This window comes from Atractosteus spatula, chromosome 18, assembly GCF_055471065.1.
Source record: "Atractosteus spatula isolate fAtrSpa1 chromosome 18, fAtrSpa1.hap1, whole genome shotgun sequence".
NCBI classification, from domain to species: Eukaryota; Metazoa; Chordata; class Actinopteri; order Semionotiformes; family Lepisosteidae; genus Atractosteus; species Atractosteus spatula.
In genome coordinates, this window is record NC_142723.1 from 252,971 (window position 1) to 270,887 (window position 17,917).

General features: G+C 45.9%; 1 protein-coding gene across 4 annotated transcripts in view; it reads left to right on the forward strand.

Moving 5' to 3' along the window:
• The window catches only part of LOC148818260 (TOM1-like protein 2), a 32,406-nt gene that overhangs the window by 9,941 nt on the left and 4,548 nt on the right, over positions 1–17,917 (forward strand). Inside the window, exons 3-14 of one of the 4 annotated variants that reach the window (XM_088936409.1) lie at positions 330–408; positions 2,341–2,490; positions 4,008–4,142; positions 4,888–5,064; positions 5,679–5,795; positions 7,002–7,135; positions 7,594–7,642; positions 9,811–9,967; positions 10,288–10,405; positions 11,003–11,078; positions 15,591–15,650; positions 17,791–17,827. In XM_088936409.1, coding sequence (XP_088792535.1) covers positions 330–408; positions 2,341–2,490; positions 4,008–4,142; positions 4,888–5,064; positions 5,679–5,795; positions 7,002–7,135; positions 7,594–7,642; positions 9,811–9,967; positions 10,288–10,405; positions 11,003–11,078; positions 15,591–15,650; positions 17,791–17,827 — 1,289 coding nt within the window. The remainder of the gene's footprint in view (positions 1–329; positions 409–2,340; positions 2,491–4,007; positions 4,143–4,887; positions 5,065–5,678; positions 5,796–7,001; positions 7,136–7,593; positions 7,643–9,810; positions 9,968–10,287; positions 10,406–11,002; positions 11,079–15,590; positions 15,651–17,790; positions 17,828–17,917) is intronic. The other 3 variants (XM_088936405.1, XM_088936406.1, XM_088936407.1) reach the window with 3 other exon arrangements.

Genomic DNA, 17,917 nt, shown 5'->3' on the forward strand with positions numbered 1-17,917 from the left:
TGTCCACTGACATTCGGCTGGCTAAACCAGTCCTAGAAACTGACGGTCATGAGATCTTGGCAATATTAAACACTGTGGTACAGCCGTGTTTGTAACAAGCTTCCAGAGACCTGGCGTCAGACCGGTATTGTCTCCCATTTCGTTCCAAGGGGGTGTTTGTGATGAAATGGTGTCTGCAGGTAGTTTATTAAAAAACAAAAGAAATCTAGACCTGTTTGATGAGACCAGCAGGGTGTTTCAGGACTGCTCTTTCTCTATAGGGACCGGCTTGTGCTTCACAACCCCAGCTGGAGCTGTGGGAATTGATCTGTCGTCTTTTGTCTTGGTAGCCCGAGGGATGCCATCCGGGCCCTGAGGAAGAGGCTGAATGGAAACAGGAACTACAGGGAGGTGATGCTCGCGCTGACAGTAAGTGTGTCTGCTGTGGCAGGAAGCTGAAGCCCTGCCTTTACATCACAACCAGCAGAAAATGGGGACACCCCCTCCGTCGCCTTCAGAGCTGGCACTGCACAGGTGTTTTCTTTTGCGCAGAGATTAAATGTCATGTGCAGGAGAGCAGTGTGCAGGGGTGTTTCAGAACTTGTCTTGATACTGTTTCAGGGTAAACAGAGGTCTGTCGGGTGTAATAGCCTGTTCTCATCACAGCTTTGCTCCCCAGCTCTATTGGCGAATGTAGTTAATCATCTCCAACAACTGCACAGTGATGTTGTGTGATTTGTCCTGACTTATCAGTATTTGTTGATCCTACAAATCTGCACTATCACCTGACACCTGCAGGCCACATAACTGTCCTGCATTCACTGCTACCCTGTTATAATTTGTTACATTCATACTATGTTTTACAGACTCCAGAACTGATTTTTGCACACTTGTACTAGTTACAGTTCTGTGATTTTGTCAGTATTCCCTATGAAAACACAAACTGCAGTTTATGAACAGCTGTACTCCTTATAACTCACTCATGTGACTTAGTTCAAATGTTAACATACCAAAAGCACAAAGCTATCACACATTTTCTTGATAAGTGGGGCATGTTGGTTCCTTTCTGTGTTTTTCTTTCTTGATTTTCTCATAGCTTGATATTCAAGGGGTTATATCACCTCTCGCTCATCAGGTGGTCTAGTGCTTATGCAACAAAGTTATTGGAGTGTATCTCAGTAGATGATGCATTCATCGAAATAATGCCAATATCAATTAATCATTATCCAGGATCCCAAAACTTAATTTTTCTGAAAACGTACATGTATAAATAAAGGGATTTGTTTCCTTTGTAATTTAGTATATGATTTTAATAGCCTTTGTGAAAGGCTTCCTCTTAACTCTTAAGTGAAGGATTTTTGGTACGTGTCATCACATGATTGTTGCTTTAGAGCAGACATTCTCAATATGAGCTGGTTTAGAGGAATGGCAGAGCTACAGCCTGTTCCCCAGAAGTGGCTAGGAAGAGCTCTCTGACTGTTTTGTTGGATAGTTTAGCCTGGAGTTAGTCTTTCAGACATCAGCTAGAAAGAATCAGGCCATATTTAAGATTCTACTTCTGTCTTGTGTGAATGCCTGTGCATTTAATGTCTTGAATGGCTCTGTGCATTATATCCTTTGAATGTTCCTTTGCAGCCTTTTGGTGGCGTTGAAGGAATAGATAGCATGATGACCAGCATACAACAGGTTGAGCAAAAAGTAGCTAAATACCAGGGAATTATGGATTGACTAAACTGCTCTGTTTAAATTGTTTGAGTTTCTGTTTCTCTCTGCCTCTGCAAGTTGCACAGCAGCTTTCTTTGTGCAGTCACTTCCTTTGCACATTGTCTGTGCATCTTCTGCTGAAATCATGTGGATCTAATTTGTTCCTGCAAATGAATTCTGTGCTAAATGAATGGCCTTCTGTATGCACACAGTCTTGACTGATTAGCATTGCTCTCCCTACTGTAACAGGAGGCCAGATTGCGTAAGCTTGACTGGAGTTGTCAGGGCACATTAAGAAGGTTATGTTCTTAATATTTTTTTCATTGCCTTGTTTGTAAATATTATCATTCTGGTTTGCACTTGGTTGCTAAGAGCTTTATATACTTCAGATAGCAGGTCCCTGTTTTACTGCTGGAGAAAAATTCAGGTCTTTTTAATGCCAAAGTCAACTGTTCTCTGTTAGACATGATTACAATCTGGAGGGCAGTCAATTTACTGATCTGAGCACTTTTAGAAGCTGCATACAGATAGTCTTGTGCAAGTGATTCCATTTTAAGTCCCTTAACTACAATCCAATCTTATCTTGGGTAAAACCCGTCGCTGTTATAAAACCTGTAATTCTATTTCTGATGTGTACACTTCCATCCGTTCTTGCAGGTCCTGGAAACATGTGTGAAGAACTGCGGCCATCGTTTTCACGTTCTGGTAGCCAACCGGGATTTCATTGATGGAGTCCTGGTTAAAATCATCTCCCCTAAAAGCAATCCTCCGACTATAGTGCAGGACAAAGTGCTGGCCTTGATTCAGGTACAGAACGTTGCCAACTTAAATTTTAAAATACCTTTCACTGTGTGCAAAGTCCTTGTCAAGAAGCATCTTACTTTGCTGCATTTAACTTCATATGTCGTCCTTTCACCTGAGGAAATGGATGGATAATAGGCTCTTTTCAGCAGTACAACATCATCAGTTAAGACTCCATCTGCATCTGCTGCATTCTCGCACTGCCTAATAACTCCAGTCACCCAATACTGCCACACACACATGCACAGTCTGAGGATCTGTTCAACGCCTCCACTGTCAGTAATGTCAAGTATGTCCGGTTGTGCTGCCACACACTTGGGAGTTGTGTGGGAGGAAGAAAGGCAGTGGTCTCGCCCTCTTGGTCTGAGTGGAGTGGAACTGTGATGTTGATGCCGAGATGAAGGCAGTAGGCCTAGGTGACCATTTACTGTACATACTGTAGAGTGTTGCTGCTCGGATCACAGTGGAGTTAAAAAATGGCCGTGTGCACAGGAAGGGCCAGGGTGTGGGTTAGAGGGCTTGTGGACTGCAGGTGTCACGATGTGTTTGTTTTGAGAATATATAACCGGTAAGAATTCTGGCTTAGCTCTGTTCAGAAAGAGCATTGTGATGCAGGATATCTGTAGCTTTGTGGCTGGAGTTGCCATCATCAGTGTGCTTTACCTCTTGCGGGCTGCAGCCAGGAGCACTGTGATCGTCTCTGATTACTGGGACTAGCTCAGGTGACAGGTGTGCTTCTGTGCTGGAAACTATAGGAAATTCTCAAGAACTCTGAGGCTACTCAGACTACTGAATCCAGGACATATGATGATATACCATAGTTATTTTTAAAAAGTTTAATAAAATCATTAAATGAGTAAAAAATTTTTTTTTTTGGCATTGATGTTATGCACAGCTTTGAGTTCTAATTAAAATTTTTCCTTTGTTAAATGCAGGCTCAGTTTTCCCACAAATATCCCCAGAAACCTCCAGAAAATGCTATTAATTCAGGAAGAGAAAGTCTGGCAACAGATGTGAGAGACTCTGAATGGGCATTTTTTATAATTTAATGTTTCTTTTCAATGGAGTACTAGTTAAAGGTGTAGCATTCTACAGAAGAAGGTACCGTCTCATGCACTTGACATTTAAAGGCTGTTAGGTCATGTTTGTGTCTGTTTTTAAATGTTATCATGCCACGCTTTGCGGTCTCTTTGTTTTGTGATATTTTTCTGTCCAAATCCCAAAATCTTGCTGTGCATCAGCTCCCTCAAAACTCTCCTTCTCACTGGCACTACCCATTTGAAACTGTTCACACGCAGTCGAGGGAAGTGTGTGTGCGTGGTCTGCCTTCCTGTGGCTGAATTCCACATGACAAGAGAGCCGCCTCTTCCAAGTCCACCGTCACACGTTCAGATCTCTAGATCTTCAGATCTGGGCTCTTCATCTGGGACAGAGCCATTCCCCTTTAAGAAGTCTCCCCACGCAAGCCTGGGCTGATGCCTTCAGGAGCAGTCCGGACCTGACAGTGTTCTCTGTCTGCGCAGGCCTGGGCTGATGCCTTCAGGAGCAGTCCGGACCTGACGGGAGTGGTCCATATTTACGAGGAGCTGAAGAGGAAAGGGATTGAGTTTCCCATGGCCGACCTGGACGCTCTCTCTCCCATCCACACGCCGCAGCGGGTGAGACACGCCCTCCTCTTCACTGGCACTTCAGTGTCTTTACTTAGGATTCAGACATCGGCATCTTACAGATGCAAATCTGTTGCAAGTAAAGAGCATCCTCTTTAACCCTTATACTTGCATAAAGAATTTGTAACCAGTGTTTTTATTGGTGTATTTCTGAAATATTGTGTAATAAACCGGGTTGGACCAGAAGAGCTTGTGCAGCTCCATAGTCTAGAATCTGCAAACAGACTTTTGCAAGAGAACCAATAAATGTTCTTGCTGTCTTGTTTGTCTTTTAAAAAAGTATTTTGTAACCGTGATCGCTGTCATTGTTGGAACGCACGTACAACAACTTCCTTGCAGGACCATAACGTGTTGTAATGCAAGTTGCACTGAGCTTCCAGAGTGTGATTTCACAAGCCCTGCTCCATTCAAGCGTTGTGCTTCTGGTGGACATGTGATGACTCAAGCTGTATCAGTACAGGAAAAAATACACTCGCACTCTGCAGCAGATTTCAGCATGTTCACATGTTCACAATGGAACTGATGATGTTTACAAACTTCTACATGCATGGCTTCATTGTGGAGCAAAAAATAAAACTAGACATTGCTAATTCTTCATTCAATAATGATAACAGATACTAAGAGAATTATAAATGAGTTTAACTCAAGAGATGTGAAACACAGTCAAAGTTTTTGATGTCTTTCCTGTTTGGCCCGAGCATTTCGGTCAAGGTAACCCGTGTCTTTTAATTTAAAGTTGTGCGCTTTGCAGAGTGTGCCTGAGGTGGACCCTGCCACTCACATGCACAAGGCTCAGTCCCAGCCACGCGCGGGCAGCGCTCCGCCCTTCTCCGGCACCCTGCCCCCCAGCTACTCCTCGCCGCAGGTCCCCAGCCTGCAGGTGTCGGGGCCCATCACTGCCAACTCCGAACAGGTACGCCCCTTCCTTGTACCCCTGCACGGGGGCAGCCGAATGGGAAGCACAAGTCCTGTCTTATCCCTGTAATTATCTACACTTGTTCTCTTTCCTTCTGTCTGTCGTTCTTCTCTCAGTCTAGCCATCTCAGAATCTGTCTTTCTGCACATCTCCTTCTCCTTCTGTTCATCTGTCACCCCCTGTCTTTCTGTCTAGTTTGTCTTCCAAACCAACTTGCTCTGCGGGCTGTCGTGTCCAATACCAAGAGATCTCTGTGACGGAGGTCCTGTGGGTCTCTTGTCAACATCTTCTTCACATGGGTGGGGAGGCATCAATAAGTTATTGATCCTGCTGATGCTCTGTTTTATTTTATTTGTGCTGTGTTTTATTTTACAAAAACACAGTTAAGGCAAAATTGCCATCATTAAAATGTTGAAAGGCTTGCTTCAGTGCCTGAGTTTTAAGTTTATACCACATGTGTGATTCTGAGGATTCTGATGTGATTGGTTAAAAGAAGCAATAGGTTCACACATTTTCTAGACAATGTGCTTCTTTGGAGTGTAAGGGGGGATTGCAAGAGTGATTTCCCTGCTGCATTTCTCTTCAAAGTGTGGTTCTGTGTTCCTGTTCAGATTGCCCGACTGCGCAGCGAGCTGGATATTGTGCGTGGGAACACCAAAGTGATGTCAGAGATGCTGACGGAGATGGTGCCCGGACAGGAGGACCCCTCAGACCACGAGCTCCTCCAGGTCAGAAGAAAAATTTCCTCTGAACAATTTCAAGATGTTGATACAGCCAAGTCCACCAGAGGGCGCTGTCTGATACAGCAGCTGATCTGTGATGGAGGGATTAATCTTTTTCTTTTAATAATAATAATAATAATTGCTTACACTTATATAGCGCTTTTCTGGACACTCCACTCAAAGCGCTTTACAGGTAATGGGGACTCCCCTCCACCACCACCAATGTGCAGCATCCACCTGGATGATGCGACGGCAGCCATAGTGCGCCAGAACGCTCAACACACACCAGCTATCGGTGTGGAGGAGAGCAGAGTAATGTAGGCAATTCATAGATGGGGATTATTAGGAGGCCATGATTGGTAAGGGCCAATAGGAAATTTGGCCAGGATGCCGGGGTTACACCCCTCCTCTTTTCTGCCCTGGGATTTTTAATGACCACAGAGAGTCAGGACCTCGGTTTTACATCTCATCCGAAGGACGGCGCCTGTTTTACAGTATAGTGTCCCCGTCACTATAGTGGGGCATTAGGACCCACATGGACCGCAGGGTGAGCGCCCCCTGCTGGCCCCACTAACACCTCTTCCAGCAGCAACCTTAGTTTTTCCCAGGAGGTCTCCCATCCAGGTACTGACCAGCCTCACACCTGCTTAGCTTCAGTGGGTTACCAGTTGTGAGTTGTGAGTTGCAGGGTGATATGGCTGCTTTTGAAGCCACAGACGGTATCAGACTGATTCTGCTGTCATTCAGAGCCCCTTAACACAAAAAATAAAATCCTAGGAGCAATGTTATTTTTTCTTAATTGTTTTTATCAACTCTAATGAAGGGAAACAGCTGGTCATAGCATTTTTAAGGCTCCTGGATGAATGATTGGAGCCCTGCTTTAATACACAGAAGGAGTACGTTGGATATGCCTTAGACAGTAGAGGTCATGCCCTCCACTCTGGAATCCCTCACTGCCACAACCCTTGAGCCAGCACCGGGCGAATGTGAAGGCTGCCATCGGCCGGGTCGGGCGTTGGGGTCAGTTGTGTGCCCCTGCGGGGCGTTGGGGTCAGTTGTGTGCCCCCGCGGGGCGTTCGCGTCAGTTGTGTGTCCCCGCGGGGCGTTCGGGTCAGTTGTGTTCCCCTGCGGGGCGCTGCAGAAGAGTGGGTGTGGTGTAGGAGGTGCCATGCGAGTCCCCTGTAACTCCCGCCCCTCGTCTCTCCCCCCCAGGAGCTGAACCGCACGTGTCGCGCCATGCAGCAGCGGATCGTGGAGCTCATCTCCCGCGTCTCCAATGAGGAGGTGACCGAGGAGCTGCTGCACGTCAACGACGACCTCAACAACATCTTCCTGCGATACGAACGGTGCGCGCCGGCAGCCAGGCCTCCCCTCTCTTTCTGCGTCCTGCCTCTGGGACTCAGGCCCTCGTGAAGCTCAGCGCGCGGCGCTGCTGGGAGGGAGCTGCATGTGGGTGCAGTAGGCTGGGCTGTAGAGGAGACCAGGAGAGAAGTGCCATGATTTAAGAACCTAACTTCATGTGAGACAAAGCCGCTTGACCCACCAGATTTTTGCAGAAAATGTGCACATTGCCGCCTGCAAGGTGACCGTGGCTGTTCGTGTCCCTGTGCACCGCTGCTGCTGCGGTTTTGTAAATCCATGCTGGCGCAGCTGGGTGTTGGAGCGACGGGTCCTGTCAGGTGTCCTGTGATGTGTGCGGGTGCCAAAACAGTCTCCTGTTCTTTTGGAACAAGTAATAGGATTACTCCATGCTGAAAAGAGAAGAGAGGAAACGTTTCTAACCCTAACCCTTTTCTTTTGACAGGTATGAAAGGTATCGGTCTGGCCGAGCGGCTCAGGGCGCCAACAATGGGGTGAGTGAGAAGCAGCGTGTCGGGGTGACAGACCCCTGTGGAGGAGGGGAACTTTAACACCATGACAGACCCGGGAGTTTGCTTCGTCTGACCGGCTTCACTTCTGTCTTGCTTTCATTTAAACCAGAGACCCTCTTTCTCTGGCCTGGAAGGGCTGGTGTGTCTGCATGTTTGCAGTCCAGCTGGACTCACAATGACCTCAAACAGCATTAATGAATCAGAATTAATGATTGGCTTGATGGAACCAGTGGAACAGCCTTGCCTAGATCTTCAGGTACTGGTGCCTTAAAGAGACTGCAGACCCATCCAGCTCTCCAGGACCAGAATTTGGGACCCCTGATTTCTGACTGGCTGTGTAGTAGTTGCTATGTATACGTATGCAAAATATTGTTTTAATATATGTCATTTTTACTGTATTTTATCCGTGTTAGGGGATTTCTGCGTAAAAGCACATTTTAAGGATATTTTTGGATGTATAGCTCAGATTTTAAATATAATCTTCAGCCAAGCATGGGTACAATTTCTTTTGTATTTGTTTTCAGTCATGCATGCCTTTTGATAAACCTAGGACATAGTCAGGACACAGCACATATATTATTTACATTTTTCTGTTTTTTTTGTTTTTTCATTATGGCTAGCTGAGGCAGGCAAGTATGAAAGAGACACGTTTGTATTTAATTCTTTAATTAAGAACGGTCACATGGGAGAATGTCGAAACATGACTGGTAACATATGGCCTTCATTTTCCATCTCATTTCTGGACCATATGGCATGTTTTGACTCGTATCCTGAACAACAGCACTAACAGTAGTAGCCCCCCTCCCTGTCCAGTGCGAGGATGCTGCCCCTCCCTCCCCTGCTCCACTCTTAGCCCTGCAGTAGACGCCATTACCCACCCACAGCTCTTTAACTCCTTCTCCATGCACATGCAGCCGCTGGGCTCCCGGGCAACGAATCTGGCTTCAGGTCTCTTTCCTGACCGTAGCAGGGCTTTTGGAGCTGTGGTGCACTACTGCACTGATGTCTCAACGGAGAAACTCGCCCTTTCCTCACCCCCACGATCCCTTGAAAGGAAGCAAGCAGTGTGACTGGCTGCACTGGACCCCAGCTGCTTTGTGTGCGTGCTGGTGTCCCAGCTGCGCACGCGTTCTCGGGAGGAGAGTGCTGCTCCTGTAGTGCTGGCAGAAGGGCTGGTGTTGCTAGTGGTGGTGGTACAGTAGGTGCAGTAGTGCCAGTATGAAGTAGAAGTATTACAGGCAAGGTTTTGATGGATCTTGTCAACCATACGATTGTGTAACGAACTCTTTGTAGTCCCTGGGGTTCGATGAAGGCTTCTGTTTTGTTAAGTTCATTCAGGGAGCCGAACGGCTTTAGTCAGCAGTAGCCTCTGTGCTGTATGTGGGAAAAACTCCAGCAAAGATGAGCGCAGTCTGATGTCATGCTCTCTATTCCTGTGGGACTGTGGTACCACAATATACATTATGACTGTATGTTTGATTCTAGTCTGTCTGCTGTTCAGAAAAAAAATATATCTAGAAAAAGGCTCAATCTGCGATGGTTTTTAGAATACCCTGAATACATTCTTCTAGGGTGGGCACAATGTTGGAAATCTTTGAAATGACAAGAAATTGGGATTGCTGATCCAGTCAGTCTTCCACCATCATATTGGGTCCTTAGATGACAGTCTTTTCACTTTAACCCACAGTGTTGATGGGTAAGAAGTAGTGTTTGTCCTGCAGCAGTTTGTAAGTACACCCATAGTTCTTGTACAGACAAATCCAGGGATTTAGGGTTGATTGGTTTTTGTAGTATTTTCCCAACCATCGGGAACCATTTCATTATTCCCTAGATTCACTAAGTTTTAACTCATGAGTTGCTTTAAGATTTTGTTCTTCGAAACAATTTTCTGTATTTAATTTTGATACTAAACAATTCTAAGAGTGCTGTGAACAAAAACATACTCCTGTGCTCATCACATGGGCAGGAAAAACACCATGACCTGTGGTGAATATTACCATGTCGGTTATCAAAGCCTGAAAAGTAAAAAGCCAAAATCTTTGAAGGACTCATTAGTGAACCCGCTGTGATCCTTGCCTCCGGGCGGGACGTGATCATCCTGGTCTCTGTGTGACTCTCTTGTCTGTCTGTCCACTGATCCCCCCCCACAGGTGCTCAGTGAAGTGACCGAGGACAACCTGATCGACCTGGGACCGGGGTCGCCCGCTGTGGTCAGTCCCATGGTCAGTGCTGCTGCCCCAGCCTGCCAGCCTTCCCCTGCCCTCGTCTCCACACCCACCTCCCTGTCCACACAACTCGCGGGGCTCGGTGAGTTCTGCCCCCTTTGCTTGTCTTTCTCTATTAAATGGGGAAGAGTGGGTCACCTTTGACCCGGAAGCAAAAGCAGGCCCATCCAACCCACCCCTTGTTGACAAGGAGGTACCCACCTCATAACAGAGACCCCTCATGTTCACGCTGGAGACTGCAGGGAAGAACCTGGTGCTCCAAAATAAAATATATGGATCTTTAAACAGTGTGAATACATCTCATATGTAGTGTGAAGGATTTCTAAATATTCAGATCTGCTGTGCTGTATTGATGTGTGGTGTGTCGTATTGTAGTCACTGTCTCCACCTCATGCTCCCCAGACATTGGTACGGACAGTGTGTCTGGCGCCCTGAGCTCGCTTCCCACCTGTAACCCACATGATGAGTTTGACATGTTTGCACAGACGCGCACCAGCTCCCTGGCGGATCAGCGCAAAAAGTAAGTGGTACCATTCCATGTGCTTTCAAAACCCGCGAGCAAGACCATGCTTAAATCTTGCATATCTGTATACAGCAGCTGCAGTTTGGCAGGGTAATTTCTGTTCATGCCATGAGCTCTTGTTAAAATATTAGGAATCAATTATTGCGGTGGTTATTCATTATGAGTGATGCAGTTATATGTATAATTGATTTTTCTTTCATATCCCCTTCAATTTCGGCACTTTTTTTCTGAGTCGGACTAGTTAGTGGGATGTGATACGGGGTGCACTCAATATGAGGAAGGAATGTATATTTTCAAAAGCATATGTAGCGATCCTACAAACCTTTGTCATTGAAGATGAAGACTAAACCATGTCTTCTGTAGACATTCAGCTGCTCTATTTAATCCATCTATCAAATTTCTAACCCACACGAACACAGGGAGAACATATGAACTCCATGCAGATAGAGCCCCAGGTCCAGAATTGATCCCAGCAGCAATAGTAACCACTGCGCCACCATGCCGCCCCCTCTATTTAATCATAAATTACAACATACCCCTTGGTGTAGTAATAAGGCTATATGAAAGACTTATTCAGCATCTTTCTGTTCTTAGTGTAAAGTATGAAGACCCCCAAGCGCTGGGCAGCCTAGCTTCTGCTCTGGATGTCCGACAGCAGAACACAGGAGGGGTAAGTACATCAAGACACGCAGCACGCTGAGAACTGTAGTTTCTCTACCCCCTCCTCCCATGTTGATAGTGAGTGTGGTGCTGTGCTGTAGGACCAGCAGCCTGAATCCTGCGCTGAGTCATAGCGTCCTTTTCACTGCTGGATGTGTCTCTCTGCATGGACTGCTTTTGCAGTGTGCCGCTGACTTCTGCTCCAAACTGAAAGACACTCGAGCACTGACTAACCTTTCCTTGCGGCTGCGGCCTTGAACTTGGCAGACACAGCTTGCAGGTTGTGTGGATGCAAAGGTCTTTGACCTGAGTTGAGGAAACGATGATATCATGAAAGACATCAAGGCAGCATGGGCAGTGCTCTGTGATGAGTTCATTCACAGCCTCTAAAGACGGACTGCGCTAGCCTGCAGCATGAGTGGATCTTTGCTCTCCCCTGCCCTCCTGGGAGTGTTTTTTCAGCCTCCAACACTGCTGCGAGGCTCTTGAGATTGTAGTAATGTGCCCTGTGGACAGTCTTTCTCTCTCCAAGACAAAGTGCTGTTTCTATCAGAAGCCTTCCTTCCTATCGCGGTGCAGGGTGTGAAAATAACAGCAATGCACATAAAATTCATATATATATTTGCTTTTTTAATTATCATAGATTAAATTAGTGGTTTCATTATCTGGCAGATTATAATTTGATTTAAAGCCATAGATAAGGGTAGAAGGTATGACGAAACATCAGTGTAATGTACAAATAACTATTTAAAATCGTTGCCGAATGAGCTGTCTACCCACGATATAGTATATAGGAGCTTTGCCACTTTGCAGAAGGTGTAGGGTGACGATTAGTGCAGCTGTAGGTTTAAAATCACAGCTTTTATTTCTGGAGTGAAACACTCCAGAAACGTTCTTCTCATTGAAGGTGAACTGTGCTCTCAAACGCGGCTGATTAAAATGAACTATGCAGAGCAAATATCCAGCTGAACCGCGCAACCTGCCAGTGTGTCGCTGAACCTTGACTCTCATCGGAAGGTGCTGCAGATTGCCTGTGTACACGCTGAGGGTACACAGAGGCTGCCAACTTCCTCCTCTGGGCACAGAGGCGGCGCACTGATGGGCACTTTGCCACGGGCAAACAGCAGGCATTAGAAACAAGCACATGTCAGCGCAGTCCCACCAAATTCAGATTTCAGCTATTTTTAACTTGTCATTGTAGTCGCATCTGGCAAGCGTCCTGTCTGTTGTATGCATATTTAGCTGACAGAGACAAGGAGCAGTGCAGTTTCCATGGACTCCTCAGAAGAGAGAGAGAAACTGGGTAAGAGCCCTCCTGAGCTCTGAAGAGCTGCGAGGTTGAGGCAGATCAGACAGGAGACTAGTTTGACATGCACGTTTGATTTTGTTGATGAGTTTCTGCCTCTGTTTTTCTCTCCACCTTTTGTTTGTCTCTCTTTGGTGTTTGGTGTTTATTTTATTTTTGTACTTTTTGGGCTGTTCTTTTTCTTGCTACTTTATATAAGGCATTTTCTGTTGTTGATTCAGCTGAGGTTAAAAGGTGGTAACCCAGACATGGAACCAATAGACAGCTGGCTTATTACCCAAGGAATGGTGAGGATTTCACCAGCACCACTGTCCCTCAGTGTCCCCGCTGACATTCCCCACAGACACTGTCTCCCCTGTGCCCCCAGCCCCCTTGTCCCACTAAACCCGTCCCCTCAGACAGTAAAAGGGAGAGCTTTTCTTGATGCCTCCTTCCCTTCTTACTCAAACTATTAAATTCTAAGTCCCAAAGTGTCTCAGTGGGGTTTGGTTTGGTTTTGGCAAAGAAGACGCAATGCCAACGTCCGCCAGACCTGACAGCGGACAAAATATTTCAATTTTGAATCATCATTTCGATTCGAATGTCTTTTCCGGGACGGAGGGGGAGGACACAGCTCATTTTCCCCAGGGAAGGGTTTGGGAAGAATGCAAACCCTGGCGCAGGGAGTGGGTGGAAAACCCGGGCGAATTGTGTCCAAAGCTAGCCCTGACTCTGTGTCCGTCTCCGTGTCCCACTGCGACACTCGAACCTTCCGAAGCAGAGCAGCCGACTGCCCAGTGTGTGCAAACCTGTAGTATTTTTAGCACATGCTGGATAACAGTGGCCCCCAGCTCCAGCTCTGCAGGGTGTGTCGGCCAGTTTGATCGTTCCTCAGTCTAGAACTTATCGTTTTCATGTTTCCTTTGCTTCAGGAGTGAGCACTGTCATCCACCAGTCTGCACCAGAGGAGATGGGTGATGACAAGTTGCCCTAGTGATCTCCTTTTTCTGTATTTATTTCAGTTTTTGAGTATCTACTATTTTTATTATTAAAATAAGCAGTATTGGATATCGAAGAGAATCGTTGCATTTCTTGATTTTATATCTGAAGGCAGTTGTGCAGCACAAACACTAATAAGGTTGGCAGCTCACTGAAATCCAGTCCCTCCACCCTCACCGCTGGGCTCTGCAGACACATTTACTCCCTGCAGGACACTGGGAGCTGGAGCATTGATTGATCAGAGCAGTGTAAATTAGTGAATTTACAGTCGCAGGATAACTCCCCTGTGCTCCGTCCCTTTTACTGTTGTGAACCGTGCCACGTCAATCCAACAGCCATTTTTGTTTTTAGAAGAATGAAAGCATAGGCTTGTTCCTGCTGAGGAGGCTTGTGTTTTCATTAAATGCAGTTCATCATGAGTGTTTTCACCCATGCCCTTCAGACCTCATGCTCAGTAACTCTTCTAATTCTCCTGCCACACTGATAACAGTCTAGAAACCTGAGCTTCTTTAACCACAAACACCTTTTTAATATAGTTTAAACTAGTATTTTTATTAACCTCTCTGAACTTAAAACCATAGATTGTAGTAGACTCTAAAAAAATTAACCATTTGGTAACGTAATCCTAATTCTTTGTTTGTAAGTCAATGTGAACTGTATGACTGAATAATACAGTAATTATCACTCTCCCTCAGCCATGTGTGGAAGAGGTAAATTCCTAGCAATGAGGCAGACATCCCCCCAAGAGAGCAGATGACAGCCTGTCTTTTTTTCAGCAATTTGATATTTATTCCTCCTGCCATTCATTCATAATGGCATTTCTTGTTTCCAGTGCTATTCCTTTTCAGTGGCGTATCTAGATGCAGGCCCGCAGTTAAATAATGGGGCTGAGTTCTGAATCCTGATTCTGAACCTGGAATTTGTGGAGGCGTCTTCAGCCCAGCCCCGTCCGCTCCCCGCCCCCTTTTCTTAAGGAAGCTCCGCTTTCACTGCCCTCTGATTGATCGTTTTTGTTCCACTGGGAGTGATCGCCTACCTTCATTTGAGGATTCTCTCCATATCACTCGCAGGCACGGTCCGCAAATTTCTCCTGTTCCCCCCCCCTCCGTTAGAGTTCGTACTGTCCTGGGACTTCGCGTGACCCTATCTGAAACGACCTTGCTGCATTACGGGGAAGAGTGTAAACTGCTCAGATGGGAAGCACAGTCTCTTACTGGCCCAGTCCTCCGGGACAAAACTATTCACAGTGGGAAAACTCCTTTAATCACTCAGCCATGTGACTGGTGTCTGTATGGCCTGGAACCTCCCTGAGCACTTTTGCTCCTGTCCTACTTAGCCTGTCCCTGTGGTTATTATTGTGCTGCTGCTATTAGCAGCATTTCAGCCAGCACATCTGAGGCTCCACCATCACAATCCCTCTGATCCCGAAAACAGAAGAGTGTCCCTGGGTGAAAAACAAGCACATCGGAGCTGGCTCACATCCTGTGGCTCAGGCTGTCCGATACCACAACATCTGGCTAATTGGTTAGGGACTCCAAATGCACAACCTTGAAGGACATGACTTTGAGCAGAGCGATGCAAGCGCTAACCTCTCTGCATACAAAACCAAAGCGGGTCCTCTGCTCTGAGTGTGCATCTGCAGTGTTTCCATTGAGGATACATCATCCTGTCATTTTTAAGTGATGGCTTTACCCTTTGGGGAGCTTTGGTCTCCTCTGTCTGGACTTTCCCCGTTTCCTACAACAGAACAGATGCAAAGAGGGTGAGCGTGTGATTTTCTGCAGTGGCCCTCCTGGAGCTCGAGCTGTGCAGAGGCTGCGAAAGGAGGAGGTGTAGCTCCAGGGCGGCAGAAAGGCAACAACAGTAGAGCTGCTCTTTCTGATTCTGGCGCCTTGAACTCTCTGCGCTTTTGAGCAGGAATGAGTTTGCGCTCCCTCTGCCTTTGAGCGCCGTGCCTCACGGTCGCCCTAGTGCTCTCCAGGCGCTGCGTGCTGCGCCGGCCCTGATATCTCACCGCTGCTCGCATGATGTCATGGCGTGTCTTGTCCCCGTGTCAGTGCTGAGTGTTGATGCGTGTGTTTTTGCCATTGTTTCCTTTTGAGTTGAAGTTTTAGATTTGTTTTTTTCAATGCGAGTGTGTTTTTCTCAGATTTACGTTGAAGTTGTTTTTTTTTGTTTGTTTCTGGGTGTATTTTACGGCTTTGCCCGCCTTGGTTTGTCCCTGGCTTTGCTCCATAGATTCCTGTTGCGCAGTCCTCTGTCATGGATGACATTGAGGAGTGGCTCTGTACTGACGTGGTGAGATTTCTTTACCTTGATTTCTTTCTCTCTGTCGTTCTGTTTTTTTTGCAACCATTATCCTTTCGTTTAGTGTTAAAACATCGTTTTTGTTTTTACTTTTTTCCTGCCTGTTGGAAGATGACAAATCAGGAACTCTTTTCTGTTTCACAGTGCAAGCAGCCAGTGTTAAAATCTGTTACAAACACACCTGAAATAACCAGCAGAGTCTGGTCACATATACTGCATCCATCAAACAGACTAGTGTAAAAGGCAGTTGTGCTGACATGACCTGCCACAGAGAGCTAAATGTTTTATTTTATCCTTCATCTGTAACTATTGTAAATCAAACATCAAAGCTGAGGAATTTTTGCACTCTTTATACATTTTTAGCCTTACTGTGTTTATGATAACTGTGTAGCTGAGTTATGGACCTGATCTAAAAGTCTGTAGTACTGTCCTAAGAAGCTGGGCGGTCTGGACAAGTTTATTTGAAAAATAGAACAGTCAGGCTGTGTGATTTTGAGCATACTGTAACTCGCAATCTCTCACTTACATTTCCCTACAGAAGACTTGATGTCATTACAAGTCTGTGTTTCGAGGCATTTCAAGCAGTCCCAATAACAATGAAAATGACATGCAGGAAAAATTATAATGCATGACAAAGGTGCTCTCATGTATCCTTACTAAAGGACCAGGTGTTGGTTTCCATGCATTCTGAAGTTTCTGGACCTGGTTTACAGAGTAGAGAATGTCATGCAGCCAGTTTCAGAGGTGGCCATGATCCAATCCAAGTGCTTTCTCTCCAAATCTGCTTCTGGTGGAGCATTGATAACCAGTGGAAAAAAGTGTTGTATAATCACAAACACTGGGCCTGAATAAAGGCTAGTTAAACATTAAATGTGTGGTCAGTGATTTTTCCCCATAACAAATAAAGCAAATTCAGTTTGCCACATTTCGGAACGCTGCAGGCATTGTTTTCCAATAGTATAGGTAGAATAAGAAGGATCTTCTGCCTTAACAAACTTCTAAAAGATGTGTTTACAGCAACATGTAGATCTTGCTTGTCAGGTCTGTAGGCCAACTCTAAATCTTTGGACAGCTTTCTTGTTTGGTGTGGAGAAACTAACCTGCTATGAAAACTGGGATTTCAAAACTTCTAGCCAAATTATTTCGGGTGCTAAAACAGAATTGCAAAAATATGCTAAATGTCATCGTAAACAATGCGACGACATTTCCCCTGTGTTCTTACACTGACCCAGGTGAGACACTGCTGTTGTCCCCTTGAGGAAGTTATTTCACCCATATTGTTGCAGCAAAATACTCAGATGTATAAATGGGTGTAAGCATGAGCTGCTGAGGACAAAAATCATTATTTAAATTGAACTGTTGCCAGGAAGGACTTTTGTAATGTTGGTGCATCTGCTGGTGAGTATGTTAAAATTAACACCTGTTGTCACAGCAGGACACAACCTAAAATCTGTTACAATTTATTAATTTTTTCCAATATTTTAGAACGAATTTGGGACATATTGATGTATTGTATAGGAAATTGGAGTGGAGTTAAAAGCATGTGTCCTGCTCTTTTAACTGGAGCTGATTTTAGCAAAACCAAGTAAAACCTGGATATAGAATTTGGTTAGAAAATGGATAAAGCAGAAAACCTAGTCCCACCACTAAGAGGTAAATACTGTTTGGCCAACACAACAGTGAATGATAATAAAACTGAGATGGTGATGAATTAATGGCATAACAGGAAAGATTATGCTAAAGCTTTTAATCAAGGAGAATAGTGTTTTAGAGGGAGAGTTAAAACCTGTGAATTAAATCCTAGACCCTTTAAAATGAGCGTTAAGGAGTGCTAGCACACGTCTGTGTCTGCTGGGAGTTCTCGGATCAGCGCCACTGTGTCCAGAGTTATCTCCCCTAGATGTCTCATTCGCGAGAGCCCCACCAGCCGGCGGGCGAGTGTCGGGCCCAGGGGAGCCGAGCTCCTGCTGGCTGGGTTGCCAGCTCTTTCAGGACCCGCCCTGCTCAGGTGCAGAGTGCTGTGCAGGGAGACGGTCTAGTCTGGGCGCTGCTGGGGGGGAGGAGGGCAGCGGGTACATCAGGGACTGCCCAGTGACTCTGTCCTGTTTTTCTTTTCTCTCCTGATGGACAGAAAGGAGATGAAGCGGACGAGGGAGTGACGAGTGAAGGTCAGCATCTTTATCTCAGGTCACCGAGAGCAGTGAGATCAGCTTTACTGCAGCAGAATGGCACACGAGCACTTTTAATAATAATGCATT